Source organism: Glycine max, chromosome 20 (genome assembly GCF_000004515.6).
Source record: "Glycine max cultivar Williams 82 chromosome 20, Glycine_max_v4.0, whole genome shotgun sequence".
NCBI lineage: Eukaryota > Viridiplantae > Streptophyta > Magnoliopsida > Fabales > Fabaceae > Glycine > Glycine max.
The window spans coordinates 1,691,354-1,716,270 of NC_038256.2; the positions used below are offsets into that span (position 1 = coordinate 1,691,354).

Below are 24,917 nucleotides of genomic sequence, written 5' to 3' on the forward strand. Positions count from 1 at the left end.
AGACAAAAGAGTGATCTTCTCAATACATGGCAGTAAATCGTCAAAAGTACAAACCCTTCTCCCAACCCTTCTCCTAAGAGGCGACACCATAAAATGCATTGTTTCAGCGAGTTCACCCTGCATATAAAATAATGGAATAGTAATTAAAATAATCTTCAATAATTGCAACATTCTTTTCTAAATTACCATGACACAGTGTATACCAATAGTCCTTTTCTTGCATGTTTTGGGTCCACATAAACTTTTGTTTTACGCCTGTACCACCTCATATATTCAGAGTTCATACTAAGGGTCCCTGTTTGTGGCGACGTTTGCTCTACTCTCCTTTCATAGCAACTATTCCATTCATTAAGCGCGGGTTGCATTAGTCGCATCCAATTTTTTCCTTCTTTTCCCTTTGATGTCAAGTCATGTATGTTGCTGGGTTGCATTACTGGGCCGGGAATAGGTTGTTGCATTCCAAATTGTCTCATGACTCTATCTGGCTGGTGCCATTCCACTCTTTGAAAACAAATAAGTGGTACGATACATCTCTATAATACAGACCCAATAAAACAAACTTGGCTCAAATTCATTTTCACATGTCCAGAATAAAGGACCCAGAGAAACTGCATATAAAAGTATAATTTAATAAATTAATTAAGAATGACAACATCATTTAATAAATAAATGTCAAAATTGTTACCTCGTCGCGTTTCATGACATCTAATTTACGACGAAAATCAAGTAAATTATCATTGCCTATGTGATGAATTTCACCTCCCAACCATCTTCACAAAAAATTATATAACAAAAAGTAAAAATGTTAGATACAATAATGATTAGCATCAACCAAGCATATTTATTAATAATCAATTAAAAATAGTAAAGAAAAGTATACCTATAGGCAAGTGGTGCATTTTGTTGTTGTGGAGGAATAAACGACGGGGCTAACGTTTGACATCGTTCTCATGCCCATAATTGAATCAAGAGAGTGAAATCGTCTATTGATTTTAACACATTATAGTCTGTTGCGATGCACATCTCTCTATAAAGGACACCCAAAAGAGCAGCTCCCCATGTATAAGTGCTGCACTCTCTAAGGTCTCTCAAAAATTGTAAATATCTCATTGGCACCCTTTTACTGCTTTTGTCAACAAACATCACCCCTCCTATGAATCTTAAGATCCAAGAACGAGCAAATCTTTCAGGCCCTTGTTGATTGCCTGTAAAATCATGAATATTTGCAAACTGAGAACCCAGCCAACTCAATAAAAATGAGTTTCCATCAACTGCATCATCGTCAGGCATTACACCCAATAATTCATGACACAACTCAAACCAGTCAATATTTGTATTGCTAGTTAAAAGTCTTCCATCCACATAAATACCAAGTAACACAGAAACATCTTGAAGTGTAATAGTTGCCTCCCCACACTTCAAATGAAATGTATGTGTTTCTGGTCTCCACCTTTCAATAAAAACATTAACTAATGCTCCATTTACTTTCACCTGTGCCAATTTCATTATCGGGTACAAACCTGAAACTTGTAATAGAGGAATAATTTCGTCTGGCGGTGCTTCTCTATGATTATACACTGGTGTAGCTCGTCGGATTTTTAAAATCCTTTCATTAGCACCATTCCAAATATGTTGTGATATATGATTTTTTTGCATCCATAATAAATCATCCTCTAATGGTTCAGATGTCACATCATAATGATTAGAAGATGATGAACTTGTCATATTAAAATCCCTGTATAGAAATAAAAAATTAATAATCATACATATCATAAATAATAAATAAAAAATAACGATATATTTAAATACATTTTACTAATGATTTTATTATAACAAAAACGATATCCATAAATACTAAAATAATTAATAATATTAACACCATTAAATGTATATAAAAAAAACACATGAATTCAAGTCATCTATATAAATAAATATTAACAATAATAATTTCATTAAATGCGACAATAAAAATATATCCAATATATTTTTAAAAATACTAATATAATAAAACAAAAACTATAAAAATCACAAATAAAAAAATAATAATAATATTATCATTAAAAATATTTAAAAAATACAGACACAAATCATACATATTAAACAAATTATTTTAACATTAATCACAATATTAACTATTTAAATGAAAAATTATAAATAACATAAATCATAATTAATATCATTGAATATTAACAAAAACAATAATATAATATTTAAATGACAAATGATAAATAACAATATTATTATCTATAATTATCTTCAATAACAATTAACAATTTTATAATATAATATTTAAATGACAAATTTGGAGTTTGAGAAAGAGGAGACAATGGGGAAGGAGTGGCTGGGGGAACAGCTGGGGAAGGGGACCAAGAGGCTGGGGAGTGGGGAGGGGGGGCCTGGGGGGACCGCGTCATTTATAAGGCCATGGACGCGCCTGGCCCCACAGCGCGACCCAAGGCGCTTGACTTAAGGGTGCGAGTCAACACGCAGAGCGTGACCCAACGCGCATGCAGGTGTGGCGCGACCCAAAGTGCGAGCATTAGCAGCACGTCCCACCGCCCCTGCCACCTAATCACGTCACGCCACCTATCGCGATTACATTGAACACGATCAACGGAGAAGCGCTTTGTAGTAAAAAAATAGACTCATAAAATAAATAATTTCATAATAGACCCATTTAAGTAAATAATTTATAAAAGAGACCCCAATTGATATTTTTGCCTCTTTAAAGCATTCACAACAACAACAAAAATCTTTTAATCAAGAATCTCATATGTCATGTCGTCATTGGTCAAGATCACGTGATGATCTCATACTACATATGACGTGTGAGTTTATTTAAATTTAAAATTAAACAACTTTAAAATAAATATTTTTTAATAAAAAAATAATATTTACTTCTTAAAATAAGTAAAAATTTGATTTTTATTAAACAGAAACGATTTACACAAATATATAAAAAATAACTTTAAACAAACAAATCTAATTTATCTCTCTCAACGCGCGCGTGTATATATATATATATATGAATTAGACTTTAATTTGCATCTATAGTTAGTATAATTTATAGATAAAAAATAGTCTGGATATAACCTTTTTTATTTATAGGAGGAGAAAAACCTCATTACAACTTCGAAACCATTCTAAAACATGATTAAACTATCATATTCCTCACAAGAAGAAAATTAAATATAACTTAACAATAATTATATTATACATGTTAAAAACATATCACATGTATCATTTGTGATTAATTGAGAGTATAATTATCATATTATAAAATATATAATTTGTGATTAATTGAGAGTATAATTATCATATTATAAAAATATATAATTAAATTCAAAAAATCATACGCAATTTAAATTTAAATATAAATATGGAATTAGAACCATTTCACGGTTTATAAATATTTTTGTTTCAACAGGCGAACAAAAAATATTGTTGGTTTTTCAATATACGTTTGGGACAAAAATGCATACGAAGATCAATCACATCTAAACGCATATCCTTAAGTACTTTTTGTCAAAAGTGGCATAATTAAATGATGTTTAAAATTGTCTACTTAGATAGGGTTATGTGGAAACTTGCTTATTGCCGAAAATCAATGATCAATCTTGAGTACTTTCAAGATTTTTGAACTATCGTTGTTGTTGTTTTTTTTTTTTTTTGCTTTACATGACAAAATCATATCAACGAGTTTTTATTGCTTCTGGTTTTTATAAAATCATATCAACTGGGTTTTTAAAGTTTAACAAAATCTCACTAACTACAGTGTATATATATATATATATATATGTTTACCATTAATTTCTTAATTTTAGAAAAAAGCCTTATGTTCTCAAACAAATGGTCATTATAGACATTAATCATAACTTCACCACAGACATCTTACAAAATTAAATCAAACGCCTGATTATGTAAAGCCTTAATGTCAACCCCCAATTAAAGCCGTGAAAAAAATCAGAATCCTTCTATGTAACGCGATTATGACATTTACTAAAACATCTAGACGACACGATTTCTCAAGAATATCAGTTACAGAGTGCAATTAATAAGATTAGTTCCACTAAAAAAAAGAGAAAACACAAAAAGATAAGATAAGATTAGAAAAAAGAACAACATCCTTAAAATAAAAAGAACAAAATAGGAGATGACTCATCAAACTCCATTTTCTTCTTTGTTGCAAGGTCAAAATCCAAAATCATGGCACATTGTATCCATTCGAAATGAAAAATTCCAAGACCCCGATGATGTTTTTTATTACCCTTACCATTACCACTTTCAGAAAAGCATAATTCGTTGGAAACCATCCACTCCTCTGATCTGCCTGATACATTTCTTCACGCACATGCACTCAGGCACAAGATAAAAAATAATAATGGCTCACTTAATCATGTTCTTAAAATATTGATTAAAAATTAAAAATAAAAAATATTTATTTTAAAAATGATATGAGAATATAAAAGAGTCATAAGTAATTAAAATGAGTTTAATTTAGTTGATTTAACACGATATATAAATTATAAATATAATTTTATGTATTTTAATATAAAAATATTATTTTTAATTCCTTAATCAATATTATCAACAGTAAAATAAGACAATAATTTAAATGTGATCTAAATAAATAAATCATGTAAAAAAAAAATAGAAACCCAAAATATGCATGCCTTTTTGTGGTATTCTTTGTTTCCCTCTCCATAAAACAAAAAGACTCACTGCATTGTATTGTTGTTGGTTGCGTTTCGCTTCCCCTGCTAGCCAAACCCACGTGCTCTCTCTCTCCTTTCTTTTCTTTTCTGTCTTCTCTCAGGGAGAAAACCCAACCTACCCGAAAACGGTGTCGTTTCTCGGAACGTTTTTTAGAGAGAAAAAGAGAGAAAGAGAGAAAAGAGAGAGAGAGAGAGTTGTGTTGCGGTGATGCGGAAACGTTGATCCCAAATGCACCCGTACAACCGGCTACCAAGCAGCGGGCACTCGACGCCGTCGCCGCCGCCGTCGCCGCTCCGCTCGCCGAGGCTCCGCCACGCAGGGAAGTCCAAGGCCGGGCGGTTCTCTCCGAGCCGGGGGAGCGGTCGGACCGCCGCGCAGCAGCTCAGCTGGATGTTCCTTTCGGTCCTCCTTCGACGACAGGGCGTTTTCCTCTTCGCTCCTCTCATTTACATCTCCGGAATGCTCCTCTACATGGGAACGGCGTCGTTCGACGTCGTTCCGGTAATTAAACACCGTCCCGCGCCTGGCTCCGTCTACCGTAGCCCTCAGCTCTTCGCCAAGCTCCGCCTCGACATGGATTCCGATAATTCCTCCGCCGATGCGGTTCGATTCGTTTTCAAATCTCTCAATATTTTTATTATTTGTTTATTTATATATATTTCGGCGGATTTGTGATTTGTCAGGTTATTCCGGTGAAATCTGTTTATTTTGTTTTTTTATTTTATTTGGAATTTGGAATGTTCGAAATCAAGTTTCTACTCTTTGCGTTTTTATAATGTAGGTTTAGCCTTTGTGTTTTGCGTCTGGATTTGTTTTGTTTTGCATCCTGATTTCAAATGTAATTTGCTTATGGAAGAGATTTTGTGGTTTGTGATGTGTTTCTATGGTTAGATTGTTTATTAGGCCTGAAACCAGAGGCTAGATATTTGAATGGGGTAATGTGAAACTGATTAAGCAAGTGCTTTGAGCGGTTTTCAGATAGAGGAAATTGGTTGTAATTGTCAAAGGAGGTTGATAAATTATCTGTAAGAATGTTAGGATTGTTATTGTGTTAGGTCTTGGGAGTTTTATCGTTTTAGGAGTTTTGTTGACCGAGATTGTATTGGTTGTACTGCATATATTTGAACTTGATATAGATTTTTGTTAATTTGTTATAAATAGGAGTATACGGTGTTAATGTTTTATGTTGTACGTATTGGTTAAGTATATTATCGCCAATCTGTATAAGAAAAGTATAGTAATAACGAATAAGGTGGATTGAAATTGGCAGTACTGCTTTTAGTACTTAATATTGGCTACCAAAAGTGACAACTTTTTTTTCCCGGTTACAAGGGAGGTCATGGTTTGATAGGAAAGGATATTCTAAGCTTGACATTTAGACTCACAAGGGGTCAAACCTAACATGAGGTTCTTGGTAAGGAAGCTGGGTTGCAAGGAAAAACCATTGGCAGAAGCATCAAATTTCTTTTTGTTGCTTTCTCCTGTGCTTAGCTTGTAGCATATTCTTTTTTTTTTAAAAAAAAAACTAATCTTGACCTAACTTCCAAGGGATTCCTTTCAGATGATAATAATCATTACCAAAATAAAGAAAAGGGAACATGTATAGTGTATGTGTATATGAAGAACTTGTGGTGTCTTTTTTGTTAGTAGAGAATTCATGCCTTCACATGGGACAAAATTTCATGTTTGATGGGAATATTTTATGAAAGGCAGTATATGTCATGTTCAAACCTATGCTTATGTGGTTTGAGAAGATATCAACTAACCACTAAGCTAGGAGAGGTGTGAGCTTTATATTGTTAAGCCATGTTTGATTTGATGAGAATTTAATGTTTGATTGCAATATTGGTATGGATTTTTCCTTCCAAAATTTTTAAAATTTTCTTGAATGCTGGTGGCTAAAATTACAAATTTTTAAAGTACATTTTCAGCTCTGGTAAGGATAATTTCTTCAGAATCTTTCATATCATTTTGGTTATGACCATCCACTAGCTGTTGAAGGATATTTGATTCTAACCATGCATATTTTTCTCTCCTAATTTTCAAAATTTGGATCTTTTTGTTGGTTTCTCCCATAGTACTTTACGAATCTTCATTTTTCCAATTTCATTTGTTTTTCTGGAATAGATGGCTACTTTCAGTGACAGGCTTGTAAATTCCCTCCTTTCAGATATCTACAATATGGAAGTATCCCTATAGAGGTGGTGAGTGGAAACCATGTGTGAACAGATCTTCAGAAGGTATAATATAATGCGTACTGATGAAGTGATTATGCACAATAAATGATGACATGTCCTTTTTATCTCAATTTTGGCATCATTGATTTGTCTATTCCTTGTTGATACTCATGTAGTTCCTCTGGTTGAAGCTTAATACTTGCATTTTTAAGGATAAATCTGGAAAATCATATTTGTATCTTCTTCAGTGTACTGAGTTTTGTTAACTATGAATTTATATTTCTTTTGTTGATAGGCCTACCCGAATCAAATGGATACATATATGTGGAGGCTAACGGTGGCTTAAATCAGCAGAGGACATCGGTAAGTGTTTTCTGTACAATCTGTTTTTCCATATATTCAAAATGTGCTTAATGTATTTTTACTTGACTCATTTATTTTGTGAATGATATCAATTTTCCGTAGGTATGCAATGCAGTTGCTGTTGCTGGCTATCTCAATGCTACCCTTGTATTCCCCAACTTTCATTATCATAGCATATGGAAAGATCCCAGGTTGGTTTGTTATGCTATCAATTTTAGCTTTTCAGGACTAGGAAAATCTAGTGTTTTATGTTGGCATAAGATTAACACATATTAGACTGTTAATTCAATTATTTATTTATATATATACATATATGTGTGTGTGTGTGTGTATCACATGCTGTCCTTAAAAAACTTATTTGAAAAATAAAATTATTTAGAGAGAAGGGGGAAAGCCCAAGTACTAATAACAAATCCTCCAAAACAGGAAAAGTGGAAAACCTATATCCAACAAGAGATATTATAATCAAGTGGGATGCACTTAATTTGTATCGTGAAAATTGTATTACCAAAATGTGTGAGATTGTCATTTGAAACTACTTGTTAAGATTTTCTTTCATGTCAATTTAAGTAGTTGAAACATTTAAATAGTGAAATCTTAATTTCCTTGTTGATCATTGTCTTTTAATAGAGGAAACATCCTTTTACAGTGTTGAGTATGACTATTGGTAAGCTGTTTTGTCAAATGGAATATTATGCATTTATATTAGTACTTTATAAGTTTCTTGGTTGCAGGGAATTTCTTGATGTTTTTAATGATTTTGATCAAGGTATTCATTTTGAAATAATCTAAACTGATCTATAATGTTTCATGTGTCCAGCAAATTCCAGGATATTTATGATGAAGAGTTTTTTGTCAATACCTTGAAAAATGATGTACGGGTGGTTGACAAGATTCCTGAGTACCTAATGGAAAGATTTGGTAGCAACATGACAAACGTTCACAATTTCAGGATCAAGGCATGGTCATCTATTCAGTATTACAGAGATGTGGTACTCCCTAAGTTACTTGAAGAAAAGTGAGTATATGACACATGTTGTATAAATTATTTCCTTATTCCCATTGGTTATAAATATTTATCGACTAAACAGTTTGGAGTAATTGTTAGTTGTCCAAGGTATATATATATATATGTATATATTTTTTTTTTCAATCAGCGAAAGTAATATTGTATTATATATAAAGCTGTACAAGTTGTACTGTGAAATTTACACATGGAGGCCAAGTTGAGCAGAAGCATGGTGCGGTAATACAAGGTATATAACATGAATTAAGAAACCATAATTCTGACAGTATACTTGGCCCAAAACTACCCACAATTGTAGAGTTATCCCAACCTAATCACTAAATGCCTCCCTCATATTACTGGACCAGTGATGAAAAGGTATGTCGAAACCTTTATCCAAATTTCTTAACCATGTCCAGCATAGGAAAATAGCATCCTCCAACAGTTTACTAGCATTAAAGCTATCATTTGCAAAAACAATCCTATTTCGATGCTGCCAGATGCTCCATGTCAAGGAGATCCACCAGCACTGCCATTTCTGAAACCTGATCTGATGCCAGTATCCCTCCCAAACGCATGCTGGAGGAAGTGCTGTCTTGGACTTTGCGGAAATGCTCCTGCCAGTATCCCTCCCACCAAAGTGGCAAAATTTTGCTGCAACTAAAGAAAATGTGTGCTGCATCCTCTTCTTTATTTTTGCAGAATGGGCAGGTGAGATAATTTCTTTCCACATTTCTCCTGTGCAGATTCATTTTAGTTGGCAGTCTGTCCCTGATTAGATTAGTCTCCACGCAAAGAAGGAAGCTTTACTTGGGACCTTTACCTTCCATAGCACAGTAAAAGCACCATCCTGATTTTCATCGGTGTGGTCTGTCATAAGAATCTTGTTGGCGTTTCCCACTGTGTATACACCGGATGCATCTTCCTTCCAAATCCACTTGTCTTCTCGATCCGGGTGAATGCTGATACCTTCTAATTCTTCCAAGAACTTTGCAGCCATATCTAATTCATCATCAAAAAGTTGCTGTCTTCATTGAAAATTTCACTCCCAGCCTGCAGCTGTGAAACTTTCCATCTGCTGTATGACATGCTGCTGATAGGAAATAGAATAAAGTCTAGGGTACTTCAACTTGAGTGATACTCCATCCTCCTTCCATCCATCCTCCCAAAATTTGGCCTTTACTCCACACCCCACTTTCCATTTTATCCCTTTATCTAACCAGCTGCCATCTTCACCGGAATGAGCAATGAGATTGATGCCCTTCCATCATGCTGATTCACTGCTGCTCCTTCTTTCCCCATCCAGAATCCGCCATCCACCATATTTTGAAATCAGTATCCTAGTCCACAAGTCCCCTTGGTTATGCTGATTCCCATTCCCCCTTTCTCCTTTGGTAGACACACTGACTGACTCCCACTTTACCCCAAAACCACTGTTTGAGAAATTAATTTTGAGGCCTGAGACAAGTTCAAAACTTCTCAAAATCACCTTGATCGCTTTGACATTTTCCATGGATGTTTTCCCAAAGAAAATTGTATCATCTGCGTAAGATGTTAACTTCCACCTCATTTCTTCCTACTAGGAAACCTTGAAACAAGTTTTTCTCCGTTGCTTCTCTCAGCAGTCCATTGAGTCCCTCCACAACAACGTTAAATAAAAGGGGAGCTAGTGTGGCCCCTTGTCTTAGACCTCTTTGGGGAATGAACTCAGACGAAGGGCTACCATTTACCAATATGGAGATAGAAGCAGATTTTAGGCAGGCCTCAATCCAAGATAGCCATTTATCGCAGAATCCCATCCTCCTTAACATCTACAGCAAGAAATCCCAGGAGACTGAATCATAGGCCTTTTCATAATCTACTTTAAACACCAAGCACGGCTTGTTACTTCTCTTTGCATGAATTACTTCATTTGCAATAAGGGTGCTGCGTAACAAATGTCTGCCCTCTATGAATGCAGTTTGTCTCTCATCTATTATTAATGGCAGCACCTCCTTCATCCTCCTCACTAGTACCTTGGCCACAATTTTATATATGCTATCTATTAAAGATATAGGCCTATATTCGTTTAGGTTCTGCGGATCATTCACCTTAGGAATGAGCAAGGAATGAGGCATTGCACCCCTTCGGGAACGTTCCATGAACAAAGAATTCATCCATGAACCAAAGCACATCAGCCTTGATAACTTCCCAAAACTCCTTAATAAATTTGAAGTTAATGTCGTCTGGTCCGGGGCTCTTGTTGCTCCTGCATTCCCACACAGCAACCTTTATTTCTTTTGCATTAAATGGCTCCGACAATCTGACATTGTGTTGCTGTCCAATGGCTTTAAATCTGACCCCATCTAGTTTGGGCCTAACCCTTCCTCCTGAAATCTGTTCTTGAAGAACAAATATATTTCCTCTTTCACCCTTCCAGGTTCATCAATCCAAACACCATTCACGAACACTCCTCTCAAAGTGTTGAATCTGCGATTTGAGTTTACAATCCTATGGAAGAACTTGGAATTACAATCCCCTTCTTTGATCCATCTTGGCCTTGCCTTCTGCCTTAGTAGGAACTCATGAGATTGGGCAGCTGCCCACAACTCCTCTTGCAACTTTTTTCAAGTCAGTAGCTCTTAGTCAGATAATTGTCTTTCATCTCCTTCAGTTTCTAGCTTGTTTAATTCCTTCTCGATGCTTGCTAGCTTCTGTTGCAAATCTCCAAATTGATCCTTATTCCATACTTTCAGCCTTGCCTTGATTCCCTTTATTTTTTCTTTAAGCACAAATCCTCCCCAACCCCTTACATGATTATTCGTCCAGGATTCTTGAACAACCCTTCGGAATGATTTATCATGGAACCAAATATATATATAGGAGGTGAAAACAGTGCACAATGTTGTAGTGTTGTGGCCTCTTTTCTGTCATATGGTATATTTGGCTTCATTCACGGCTAGGAATTAGGATTCTGCTTAATGTTTTGAGCTGATGTTCTTTCATTGTTTCTTGACACTCTTTTTATTGCTCGCTCTATGATTGTCTTAAATTTGTTGCAACCAATTATAGTGGGCCCCACATCTAAATAAATTTCAGCTAATTATAGAGTGCCAGAAAGAGTGTCGTTACCATTCCTCTTATATTAAATATAGAGGAAGGCTAACAACAGTCTCACTAACACTTTCTAATACTCTCTACTTTTGACTGAAATTTATTGGAAATCACAATTTTTGGTGGGTTTCACTTATTTATTCTCTCTCTTGATTTAGAAGTAGGACCCACCAAGATTTGTAATTTTTAATAAATTTCAGTCAATAGAAGAGAGTGTTGCTAGCACTCCTCATATAGATATATTTTCTTTCTCGCTTGTTATCTATCCATTTGGATTAGTGTCATGGGAGAGAGAGTCTTATATTATGGCTTAAATACCACAATGAAGCTCCATCTTTACTCAATTTGGGACATAACAGATAATTTTACTGTAAAATTGTTATCATCAAATATGTTTATTATTTTGAGATAAGGAGGCTGGGAGCTTTTATGTAGATATTGAATTTAATTTTATTCGTGCAGGGTTATAAGGATTTCACCTTTTGCAAATAGATTGTCGTTTGATGCTCCTTCAGTTGTCCAGCATCTTAGATGCTTAGCAAATTATGAGGCTTTACGGTTTTCAAGTCCTATATTAACCATAGGTGAATCTTTGGTTGAAAGAATGAGAAAACATAGTGCCATTAATGGTGGTAAATATGTCTCCGTACATCTTCGTTTTGAAGAGGTTTGTTTTGATCAGATATGAATATTTATATTAACTTTGAACGTTGATATGTTAATATTTGTTGCAACTGATGCACATGATTTCCCATGGGCAGGATATGGTTGCTTTCTCTTGTTGTGTTTTCGATGGTGGAAAACAGGAGAGAGAAGACATGATTGCAGCTAGAGAAAGAGGTTGGAAAGGGAAATTTACAAAACCAGGACGAGTTATACGTCCAGGAGCAATCAGGATCAATGGGAAGTGTCCACTTACCCCATTAGAGGTAAATGTCTGCTTAAAGCTCTAGTGATTTTAGCCTGTATGAAGAGGAAGAAAAATTCAGGGAGTGCTTTCTTTTTGGATGTTGCTAGTCTAGCAAGGAGTTTCCAAAATTTTCTTGGAGTGCTCCTTATGCAACAAGTTTTGTTGATTTTTTTTTTGCCTAATTCATTTGTTTCATTTATAATCAATGCATTAATCCATCTCTTCAGGTTGGCCTCATGCTTAGGGGAATGGGTTTCACGAAGAACACATCTATCTTTTTGGCATCTGGAAAAATATATAATGCTGAGAAAACAATGGCCCCACTACTTCAAATGTTTCCTAATTTACATACTAAGGAGACCCTAGCTTCTGAAGAGGAGCTTGCTCCATTTAAGGTTATAACGTTTGTACTCTTATGTTATTCGACCACTCCATTGATTTATACTATGATTTTGACTTGAGATACTTCTAGAATTATTCTTCCAGGATGGCTGCTATTGATTACACAGTTTGTCTTCACAGTGAGGTGTTTGTCACAACTCAGGGAGGCAACTTCCCTCATTTTCTGCTGGGTCACAGAAGATACTTGTATGGTGGACATTCCAAGACAATTAAACCAGATAAGCGGAAGTTGGCGTTACTGTTTGATAATCCCAATATAGGGTATGTTATATTTTATTTTGTTCAATTTTACGAGGGCAGAATAAATTAGATGAGTTCCCCACACACACCCCACAAAAATTTCCCCTTCCCTTGGCATATATGTGTTGTATATATTGAATGTAATTATAGTTACAATTTTGGGATAAGTGACATCAATACAAGGTTATTTTGAAGAAATATCCTTATTATTATATTGAACTGGAGGAAATTTACTCGGAAAACTCTTGAGTAAATTAAGCTATTGAGCTATGACTTGGCTACTTTATAGAAGAATTATGCTACTTTATGCAACTCTTGCCTTTACTACTATGCCCAACTGTACTTGTGCTCCAATTGAGTCTAAAAGGAAAATGTTGAGAGACAGTATGTTTCTTTTTTTTTAGCTCAGCGAGAGAGACAGTATGTGATACTAATTAGATAGCATTTCTCTTTGTAGAATATGTTCAGTTTTTGATTTTGAAGAACCATATAGCTTGGTTTTCCTGCTGTTAATTTCTTCGGAGTTAGGACATTGTAAACAATTCTTATGGTGTTTAATGTGAGGTCTGTAGATGTTAGTGAAAATGTTCCAAGATTTTTTGCTTAATAAACCTCTCTCCTCCAGCACATTTTTGGAGTGAATCTTGGGATAAGGACCAATAGATGGAAATGGTGGTGGTTAGTCCTGACATGGACTATTTGGCGACATAGGAACAAAATCATCTTTGCTAATGATACATTTGACGCTACCAAACTGCTGGACGATGCAGTTTTTTTGTTATGGACATGGCTTCGAAACTTGGAGAAGGATTTTGTTACCCATTACAACCACTGGTCTAGTAACATTACAAGTGGTTTTAGTAGGTAGCTCAGGGTGTAATGTTAGACTGTTACTAGAGTTTATTATATGTTATGTACCCAGAAATTGGTTCTATGTTAGACTACATTAAGTCTGCCATGGAACCAAAAATCTGACCCCTCTATCTGTACTTTAGAGTACCTCTGGTACTTCATTAATATAAATACTTATTTTTGCTGATAAAAAAAAAAAAACCTCTCTCCTTTCCAGATGGAAAAGTCTCAAGCGTCAACTGCTGAGCATGAGGTCGCATAGTGATTCCAAGGGAGTTGAGCTCAAGAGACCGAATGATTCTATATACAGCTTTCCATGCCCAGATTGTATGTGCCGTGCCAACAGAACTGACGATTCGAGATCTTCATCGGCAACTTGATCTACTCACAGAATTTGATGGGTGTGTCATATTACCTATGACTTTGTGAGCATGCCTTGCTGCTGCTGACTGTATTTCTGATATTGTGATTGTTTCATTTTTCCCCTTTCCATCTGGTGGGAGGGCATACACCAATTTTCGGGGGTCGAAAAGGATTTTGTTGAAGGTCTCATTGATCTGATTATATATTTGGATTGAATTTCAAGGGAGTGGCATCTTTTTTTGTACACGATGCCAATTCAGAACAAAATGGCAACCGTTCCTTCTCCTTTGCAGGAAACTCTTCCAGAACATTCATTGACAGAGATGGTTTCACATATGAACGAGCACCTGCTGTGTGGAACAAGTTGATGATTGAAGAGCTAAAATGACAAACTCGTGTTCCTTCACACCCTGCCTGTACATTAACATGGTGGAGTACGATATTTCATGTGTTAAGGCTGTGGCAAGCTCTCTGTACATTTACAAAATTCAGGGTGTCCCTCCATACTATTTAATTGTTCTGTTCTAGATTTTTTTTTTGTCCTGTTTTCAATTTTGTATTTTGTTTAACCCCCATATTGAGGGCCCCATTGTTAGCTGCGTAGGTTTATGGTTGTACGCATTTGTTATTCTTTCACATTGGTGCCCCATTGTTTTAGCGATGATACCAGTGAATGTAATTAGTTCACCATTCATATTTCATACCAGATCACACAATAGCTGCACCATAAACTCCCTAGTAAACATATATCACATTTAATTAAAAAATTCCTATCATTTTGGTTAACTGGAAATGTTTTCTACTATACTGCAAAGTAGACCTAACTTAAATCCTCTATAATTACATAATCATAGTCTATCTATACTAATGTTTCTATACTAATATGTTGTGCTCCACATATTGAAGAGATAAAAATTGATCAAGGACCATAATTTTATAATTACATAATCAAAGTCTATACTAGTCAATTAATGTATGATGAAATAATTTTACATTTCATAATTTTTTTTTACAAAATTAATCCGTTAACAAAATGTAATTTAGATTATGTTTAGTAAGATATTTCGGTTAGTATTTAATTTTTTTTATTAACTGAAAAACTCATTTAATTGTTCAATAAATTAGTTTTGTTTTTAGTACTTTCTTAACTTTTAATGTTTCTTTTTGCATTTTTTAAAATGTCAGTTTTTAATTTTTATATTTTTTTTCAATTTTATCCTTAATATATTTATTTATTTTTTCTATTATCTTTTTTAAATAAATCATGATATTATTATTTTTCTTTCATTTTATATTTTTTAGATACTTCAATATTTAGTTTTACAAAATACTTTTAATTTAATAAGTTAGCTTTAACTTCTTAGATGAAATAAATACTAACTCGTAGTAACGGGAAGCAGGTAGCTTGAACTTGGAAAATTAACTTATTAAGTTAGAAAACTTATTAGATTAAAAGTGTTTCTGTTGAAACTAAAAATTATAAAATAACAAGAAAATCAATAAATATAATATATTAAGGATAAAAGTGAAAGAAAATATAAAAAGTTAGAAGCTAACATTTTAAAGAATGTTACTTCAAGTATCATTTTAAAAAATAATAGAAATTAATGAGAAACTACTAAAAACAGTTTGCTTACCGATTAATCAAATGAGTTTTTCAACTAACAAAAAATATTAAAAATTAACTGAAATGTCTTATCGAAGATAATCTTAGTCTAAAAAAAGTTAAATAAATTAAAAATAAAAATTTACCTCTTAATTAATCAATTGATTACTGCTGATAATACTCATTTGTACAAATTTATTAATTTGATATATATATATATATATATATATATATATATATATATATATATATATATATATGAATTTAATCAAATCTTTTCAATTTGAAAATATAAAATTTAAATATATGGATAACGATCTCGTGTAAAACACAAATTAAATAACTAGTAATTCATAACTTCCTTGTTATTTTAAGTAATAATTGTCATGTATATCAGAAAGATATTTCAAAATTAATACAATTTTAGAACTACACGTTAAGAGACGCTTACAAAAACACTTAATTATAATTATGTATATATCAATATATATCAGTCATAATTTTTATTCATCTACTTAATTTCATTGATTGCATCTTCCATATAAAAGCTTTCAGCATCCTACATTTGTAGTAAGAATAAACAGGCACTTAAAAAAGAGGAAGAAAAACAAAATGAATTATATTAAGAACGAGTAAAGTTATGGTGACAAAGAGAAGTCAATGAATAGCTCTCTGATAATTCCTACTCGGAATTCTTGTCTGTACATGCGCCAATAGACACACATAACACAGTGGATCGGATCTCTGCCATGATAAAATCAGCTGTTGCACACAAAAATAAGTTTTACAACAACACAAATGTTACGAGGAAAAGCACCATCTATTTTTTTTTTTCGGTACATCAGCATCTATTTATTTATTTATTTATTTTGATAGAAACCACATGTAATGGAAGAAAATTTTATTTGAGTTAAATATAAGACTTGTATGAGCGATATCAGTGATGGATCCGATTTTTTTTTAATGGGGAGAAAGAAATAATTCATAATATTTTTACTGAAAAAATATTATAAGCTTTTACAAAAATACCCAATCTTATAATAAAAAAATCAAAATATCTAAGCTTCTAAAAATTTAAAAGAATAAAGTGAATAAAATTAATATCAATTTATTTTATTTTTTATTTTTTACATTCTTTTATTTTTAAAAATTATTTTACGAGAATAATATCTATTTTTATATGAAAAAAATAATAATTATTAAAAATATTTACTTAATTAGTGGGGTATATAATTGCCCCCATAAATCAGAACGTAGATCCATCTTTGAGTGATATAAATTTTTAAAAAGTATTTAATGTAATAATATATTTAGAATTTAAATTCAAAATTATTAATTAAACTAAAATAATCTTACATAAGTTAGTAAGATGAAATGTTGTCAGACCATCAAATGTGAAGTATCTCGTTGAATACCTCTTTGTGTGAAAAAAAAAAATAATAGAGCACACCTCATGCATGAGTGTCGTCAACACTGCTTTTAAACCTTGTTGGGTGTAAACTAAAACCATTTAAAATTACACAACACTTGATGAATTTAAAATATTTTTATATAACTTTAAAGGTTGTTTCTATAAAAGTTAAAAGTAATGAATTCATTATTTTACCGTCAGGCCAACTATGCTCCTCAAGGTCTGATCTTATCCAAGCAACTTAAGCAATTACGTAATAGACTTAAAGTTTGGTGGATTGTGGACCAGTAAATCAATTGTACTATTGAAGGATCGATCACCATTCTAAGAATGATTTGTTATATTTCATTTATCTTTGTAATATCAACCACGATCATACGCTCACATTGATTAAGCATACCATCAAGGACGTGCCTTAGAGACCATTAGAACGTGACAACAACACCAAACAACGCATCAGGTCTTTGACATGTTAGAGTAAGAGACACCCAACGTATTCAGTATGAAGTTTTTAAGATCCTACATATTGTACACATGTAGGTACATGGCTCGCAGAGCCAATGCAAAAAAAAAAAAAAAAAAAACTTGTATATGGGATTGGAAGATAACATCGTCTTTGATAAATAGAGATGAGTTACATGACTCATTTCTATTCATTTCTATTCATTGTTAGTTAGAGATATAATAAAAGAAATTATTAAGCATAAGGACATTCCATTCTATGTTTTCAATATCCTCTAATAAGAACTTTGTGACATATATTAATATTAAATTTTAAAAAATAAATTTAAAATTTATTTTGTCATTCTTAAAATATTAAAAGAATTAATTTTTTTCTCTAATTATAATTTTTTATAGAATTTTTTTTCTTTTTTATAAAAATCTTTGTTAAGTTTTAGATGTATTATTATTTTTTTATATATCCTTATTTAATTATTTTGTCTCTAAACATTAATAATAAATAATTAATTGAATAAAAAGATAAAAAATAATTTTAAAATAATAATATAAGTAATTCACATATTTAATATTTAATATGATTAATTAAATGAATTATTTTATTAAATGAATTAAAAATATCTTATAATTATAATTAGAGAAGAAAGAAGTAATAATTACCCTCAAAAACAACTTTATCTAATTGAATACGACAAGTGGATAAAATAATCCACATTTGACCTTTTGACAATGAAGACTGCAATCAATATAATAGGTACCTAGGCAAGTAAGTACAACAATATTAAACATCGAATCTTTGTTCAATTGCGAGGCAAAGCAAGCAAAGCACAACACAAGATGGGGATACTTAGTCCAGAACAGCTCCAATTCTTCAACTCTCAAGGTACCCTTTTTGATCTTAAGCATAATCCTAACTCAACCAACCGAATCTCTAATCTTTGGAACTGCATGCGCAGGTTATCTTGTGATTGAATCTTTCGCATGTAGCGATGAGATTGAGTCCATGATGAAGAGGATGGAGCAGTTGGTAGATGACTTTGACCCTTCTTCCACCGCCTCTATTTTCTCCACCAAGAACCAGGTTACTCCTATGTCCTAACATTTTATTTTATTTTTCTCTTAGTTTCATTTTAAAGTTGGATTTTTTTTATCTGTTCTCTTACTCTTGCTCTGTTTTTATTTTTCTTCAGCAACAGTCGACTGATAATTACTTTTTCGACAGCGCCGAGAGGATTTCTTTCTTCTTCGAGGGTATTTTTTAAAAAATTAATCTTTTCAGTTTTTGAGTAATTGGGTTCCTTCTAATTTAATCTTTTGTCTGTTTCACTTTTGGCAGAGAAAGCATTTGGTAATGATGGTAAGTTAAAGCAGCCGAAGCAATTGTCCCTTAATAAAGTTGGCCACGGTGAGCTTTTTATATTCTGATACTAAATGTCTTATTTTGAAGTAGAAATGAATTAAGGACAAAGCTTACATGCAATTGTTTTTTTGCTTTTGATGTTATCCTCAAATCAGAATTAGATTTTCATCTCAATAATTCTCATAATAATGAGGTGTATTAAAGGTTAGTATAGTGAAACTTCAATTCTAATTGGAAAACAACACTATAAGAAACTGCTTGTAAGTTTTGACCAAGAAGAAATGGGGTACTCTCTGTTCATATAAAGGTTTTAAAATGCAGTTGTGGTTTTATTGTGATCCTTCATATTGCGGGAAATAGTGAACAAATGAAGCCAATGTGGTCTCAGAAACTTCCAAAATCTAGATGTTATGGTTGAAATTGTGGTTGTGGACCGTTTTTTAAAACCTTGGTTCACATAGCATATAGTAGAATTAGTTAGTTTATGACAGTGGGGGCGCTACTTTTCTCAGCGTAAACTTTTTAGTCTTTTAACTTTAATGGAGTGGAACCACCTGAGCTATTGTGCTGACTGGTGAATGCATGAGCTTGAGAGTAGCATTGTTCCTTCTGAATTAATCCTATTATTTTTTAATCTATTATTTTTTTTGTGGCTGGGGATGTGCTGTGATTTTGTGCAGCTCTTCATGAGATTGAGCCAGCATTCAAAAAGTTTTCTTCTTCTGAGAAAGTTTCAAGTTTGATGCGCTCCTTAGGTTACAAGAGACCTGCAGTCATGCAGTCAATGTATATATTTAAGGTGCGTTTTTTCTTCTGCCGTTGTGATATTCAGTTGCTGATCATATAGTTGAAAGAACTTAAGTTCAATACTTTAATGTGTTGGGGCATTATGTATGAGCAATAGATATGTGAATTGGTTGGACATCATGGATGTGTGTTCTTTTACTTTCCTGGTTCAAGGGCGTGAGGGAGAGTGGGCATAAGGGGATTGTGTGATTTGGTTCTTTATTTTTGTACTCCAATTTGGCAAATGCACTTTCTCCATTTTAATATTGTTGCTTGTGTCAGTTATTTCTTTAATTTTTAACCAAATTGGTGTATTATGCACTTTCTCCGTTGAATGGTGCTTTAAAGCTGTATTGTTATAGTGGTTTCATGCATAAGTTTTTGGTGTTGAGTTATTCACCTTATATGTTTCTTCCAAAATGGCACATATCTTGTTAGATTTTGAATAATTCTTGAATGTAGGTTTTGTTGATATTCAAACTTAGTTAAAGTTACTTTTGGTTTATTTATGTTTGTGTTTTATTTACATACTTTTGAATTTGATATTATTTTATGGACTTCTGTATACACTATGGATATATTTGGTTGGTTATTTCAACATTGCTGTGGTTTGAACTTGAACACCCACCCATTTTTATATGTAGTTGACATATTAAAGCTGGTTGAAATTCTCTCTCTCTCATTTATAATCATGCTACGAGTATGTTGTGCTCCAAGGTTTCATTCGATTTTTATATGGCCACACAGAGCATCTAAGTATAGAAGTATTTGATGCCCGGTCATTATCATTAATGAAATTTTTATAAACAGCAACCAGGCATTGGGGGTGAAGTAGTGCCACACCAGGATAACTCGTTCCTTTATACTGAACCACAAACATGCACCGGGCTGTGGCTGGCCCTAGAAGATGCAAACATATTAAATGGTTGCCTTTGGACAATACCTGGATCTCACAAAAGTATCTTTTTCCTACCTTTTGGTTCATTTCTTACCTGGATCTTTTATCCTTTGTTTGGTTCATCTAATCTAATTTTTTTTCCTTTGCTTTTTTATTCTGTTTTCTGTAGATGGGCTTGTTAGAAGATTCTTAAGAGATGAAGATGGTGTCAAATTCGATCGACCATCACCTTCTTATGATCAAAAAGATTTTGTTCCTATTGAAGTAAAAGCTGGGTCTTTGGTTGTCATCCATGGTGATCTTATCCACCAAAGGTTTGTTAAAACTATTCACTTCAGATGATGTGTATCATGAAGTATAGAAGAAAGAAAGTTGCCTTTTAATGTGTTCACCTGATAATTCACCTTGTCTGCTTTTTTATGTGAATCACAGCTTTGAAAACCAGTCTCCAAAATCAAGACATGCGTACAGCTTGCACGTGGTGGATATGGTTGGCTGCAAATGGGCACCAGAAAATTGGTGAGTTCAGATCATGGGAAGAGTTTGTTTATTAGCACTTTTCCACCTTTAGGAACTTAGTTATCATTGAAAGGTTTATTTACTAAAAGATATCTCTGATATATATGATCATACATATTATTAATAATAGACCATTCACCTCTGACTTGATTGAATCTCTTGGATACCAACCACTTCGATTTTTGCCTGAGTTTTGTGTGTGTTTAGTATTCTTTGCCTTCAACTTTTGTTAGAGTTTGCATCATTTTTGGACTTATGCTTGTACCAAATCGGTTCTAAGTCTTCCTTAATCCCAATAATTGACACTTGCAAGTGCAAGAAAGATGTTTGTTTTATGAAAAGTGTAGAATTTGCCAAATATCACAAGTTTGTATTTGTAATGTAATTTGGACTTGGCTTGTGTCCCAACTACTTGGTGGATTTTGCTAAACACTTGCTTCTTTCTGTCTAACTTTTTTTCAGGATCAGACGAAAAGTTGAGCCAGAACCACTCTTTGTAAGCTGAAATTTGCAAATTGAGAGAAACGATGTAATGATGTTTAATTTGCAAGCTTAAAGCGTTGTAATAATGTTAAACCAGTTTGTGTACTTGCCACTGAACACTGATTCCACGTCTTTGGTTTTGGGATATGAATAAATCAGAATTTGATAGTTTTTATAATTTATACCAAGGGTGTTAACACATATATTTGAAAAAATAATTAATTTTATCGATAAATATTATTTATAATTTTAGTATTTTTTAATCGATTTTAAATAATATGCACTGAGTGTAAAACTATTTTATATAGATGTAGACATCTAATAAGAATTCATTTTATGATCACATCATACTAGTGAATAATTTAAGTTTTATTGGATGTCTTTATAGAAAAGTTTTGTACTGGCAATATATATAAATTTTTTAAGAAGTGTCACCACTTCAAAATGGATGCATACGAATTGAGTTGGATTTTCTTTAAGGTATATATTTTGTTACTCTACCAGCATGCATGATCGTGTACCGTCTTTTAATCATTTTTAAAATTTTTATATCAATAAGTTTTGATTCTTCAATTCATAATTTGATCGTGTACTGTCAATTCATGATTTGATCCTATATTGTATTTGGATGAGTATAAAATTTTGGATTTAACAGATAATTTGTTTTAAAGGTGTTTTAGTTCATAATCAATTTTAATTTTTTATCAAAAGTAAAATTAAATATATAAAAATATATCTAAAATCAATTATGAATTTAAAATCAATTCTTGATGCTCACACCAATCACACACTTAGAATTAGGTATTAAAAAAAACTGCCAAGTTATCAAAATATAATCTTAAGGGTTCATTTTCTAATTAACAATTATAACTACACTTTGATACTTTAGATCGAGGTAGACCCAATCCACATGTGTACTGAAAAAAATTGTTCCTAATTCCAATCTCTCGACGACCATACAAATAATTATAATACATCTTTCATACTAATTTGTTTCAGTTATATTTTTTAAAATCTGGACGCTGAACGAGTTTAATTGAAACACCACGATATGCAAAAATCAAGCATGGAAAAATATTGAGAGGGCATTATCCAAAAAAAAAGAAAGAAAATTACAGAACAACATGAAACAGTGGAACAAATTCCAGTATTCCGTTGTCACATTAATCTTAACTTTCGTGCACCATTAATTCTTTTCTTATAAATGTAAAGTAAATTATCAATCATTGATGAAAAAACCAGTGGTTGATATTTCGATGTATTCATAATTTCTGATAAATGTACACATAATATCAATCATTAATTTTTTTTTCGTTAAGAATTGAGATTACTTATTTTACTTTCTTGAATGAATTACTCTTTTGTAGGAGTCAGATTTTTTACTTTTAAGCCATGCTCTTATTATTTTTTGCTGAATAAGCAATGCTCTTATTTTATGATTTTTCATCATTAATACTTTTGTAACAATAATCTCGATCTTTTCAATTTGTCAAATAAACAAATAACAAAAATTAGTTTAAATATATTTTTGTCTTTATAATATACCATTTTTAATCTTTTAATTAGATTTTAGTCACTAAAATATTTTGTGGATCTTGAAATAATAACAATCGATATATTATAGAAAGAAAAATATATTTAATCATGTAAAAGTATATTCAAGTTCACTCTCACTCAACAATAAAGTTAACCCTTTATCTACCTGTCGATACTAGTCACAAATTTCTGAGCAAGAAATGTCTGAACTGAAGTCTGAACTGTTTTAGATCAAATATAGGTTAAAATTGAATAGGATGATTATTGTGCCTTTTCCTATTTTGCACACGGATTCGCAAGTTGCAACCGAGTTAATTTTCACGGCTTAAACGGTTAAATAGTACAGAAAAATTAAATGTGCAAATAAGTGTATACCAACTGGACAATGGCCCAAGTCTGGTTTTGATCTTGTCTTCTTTTCAAGTTTGTTAGTTAAATTTACCAATCATTACTCGAAAATAATAAATAAAGGATCTACATTTTTTACTCTAAAAAAAAAAGAATCTACATTTTTAAAATGTAAAGCACGCTTTGCCGTTTCGAAACTGGGGCATGTGAGCGAAAAAATCACCAATGGGTTTTGAATATAATTTTTTTAATAAATCTACGATGTCTACTATACATATCACTTTTACCTTATAACCGACAAGAAAAACATAATAATCTTATGTTACTAACACATTTTTTAATATACTCTTTCAATATATATTTTTCTCTTACTAGTTGAATCTAGTTTGGTAGTCTCACTAATTTGATAATAAGACCCACCAAATATAAAATGTGACTAACATATTTAATAAAATTTATACGGTATGGTGTTAAACATAAACCAACTTTTGATTTAAATATGAAATTTGAACTTTTTATAAGGTGCTATCTTTGCAAAGTATAATTTCTACATATTATTTATGTATTGTTTATATTATTAACTAATTAAAAATCATAACAATCATGAATTTATAATTAAATAACTATAAAAATACTTTATACCAATAGTGCAATACCACTGTTTACTCTTTTTTATATGTTCAGTATCTTCTCTAGGTTTGTCACGTGGTTCGTGACTCATGGCTCATATTAACTACTTAATTATTTTACTTGTCAACTATTACTATAGAAGACATTCAGTACGCAAGAATGAAAGCTCATTTGTACACATTAATTGCACTCATTATTGGAGTGTCTATACATGTGTTTGCAGGTTCTGTTTGTCATGGGAAATCGTTGTCTCTTGCCGAAGTCCTTTACATTGCTTAAAATATCTACCATGTTCGGAGGTATCAAAATCCCTTTAGCATCATATATTTAACAGGAATAGGGTTCTAAATGTAGGACCACAACGCCTGTTACATCCGCAATATTGATGTTGTGGAGCTACCCACAACCAAATTAGTTTGTAAATGCAATGAGTTTAAATCACATGAATTGCCACAAAGCAGCAACAACAAAACCGCAATAGGATTGCAACTAGACCGCAACACCGTTCTTTTGTAAAAAAATAAATAAATCAACGATTCAGAACTTAATCTTCTATTCTAAGTGTTGATGGTTGAATGAGCGAGTGGTTTAGTGGGATGTGTTGGGGAGTGCAAGAGGCATTTGATTTGATGGTGACAAATGATACAAAAATCTTAAAATGAACACCCACCCACACACACACATATATATAAAAGATCAATAATTAGAATAATTATAGATTGTTTACCATATAATAATTTTTGGTCATAATGTATGTAA

The 24,917-nt window shown here is 32.4% G+C and overlaps 2 protein-coding genes across 3 annotated transcripts; both read left to right on the plus strand.

Annotated features, from left to right (window-relative positions):
• Positions 1–4,720: 4,720 nt before the first annotated feature.
• Positions 4,721–14,823, plus strand: LOC100786673 (protein ESMERALDA 1). 2 transcript variants are annotated; one of them, XM_006605432.4, is made up of 11 exons: positions 4,721–5,319; positions 6,887–6,956; positions 7,189–7,256; positions 7,359–7,447; positions 8,077–8,274; positions 11,818–12,022; positions 12,117–12,284; positions 12,493–12,660; positions 12,738–12,928; positions 13,977–14,160; positions 14,416–14,823. In XM_006605432.4, exons 1-10 carry the CDS (start codon positions 4,945–4,947, stop codon positions 14,137–14,139), a joined length of 1,695 nt encoding a protein of 564 aa, XP_006605495.1. In that variant the 5' UTR covers positions 4,721–4,944; the 3' UTR covers positions 14,140–14,160; positions 14,416–14,823. The 2 variants fall into 2 exon arrangements, with proteins under 2 accessions (XP_006605495.1, XP_003556095.1); XM_003556047.5 differs by having other exon boundaries at positions 4,722–5,319; positions 13,977–14,823.
• Positions 14,824–18,323: 3,500 nt separating this feature from the next.
• Positions 18,324–21,826, plus strand: LOC100790934 (phytanoyl-CoA dioxygenase). Its single transcript, XM_003556055.4, has 9 exons — positions 18,324–18,481; positions 18,555–18,679; positions 18,789–18,849; positions 18,935–19,003; positions 19,639–19,757; positions 20,555–20,702; positions 20,812–20,956; positions 21,075–21,161; positions 21,624–21,826. Exons 1-9 carry the CDS (start codon positions 18,436–18,438, stop codon positions 21,664–21,666), a joined length of 843 nt encoding a protein of 280 aa, XP_003556103.1. The 5' UTR covers positions 18,324–18,435; the 3' UTR covers positions 21,667–21,826.
• The last annotated feature ends 3,091 nt before the right edge of the window (positions 21,827–24,917 follow it).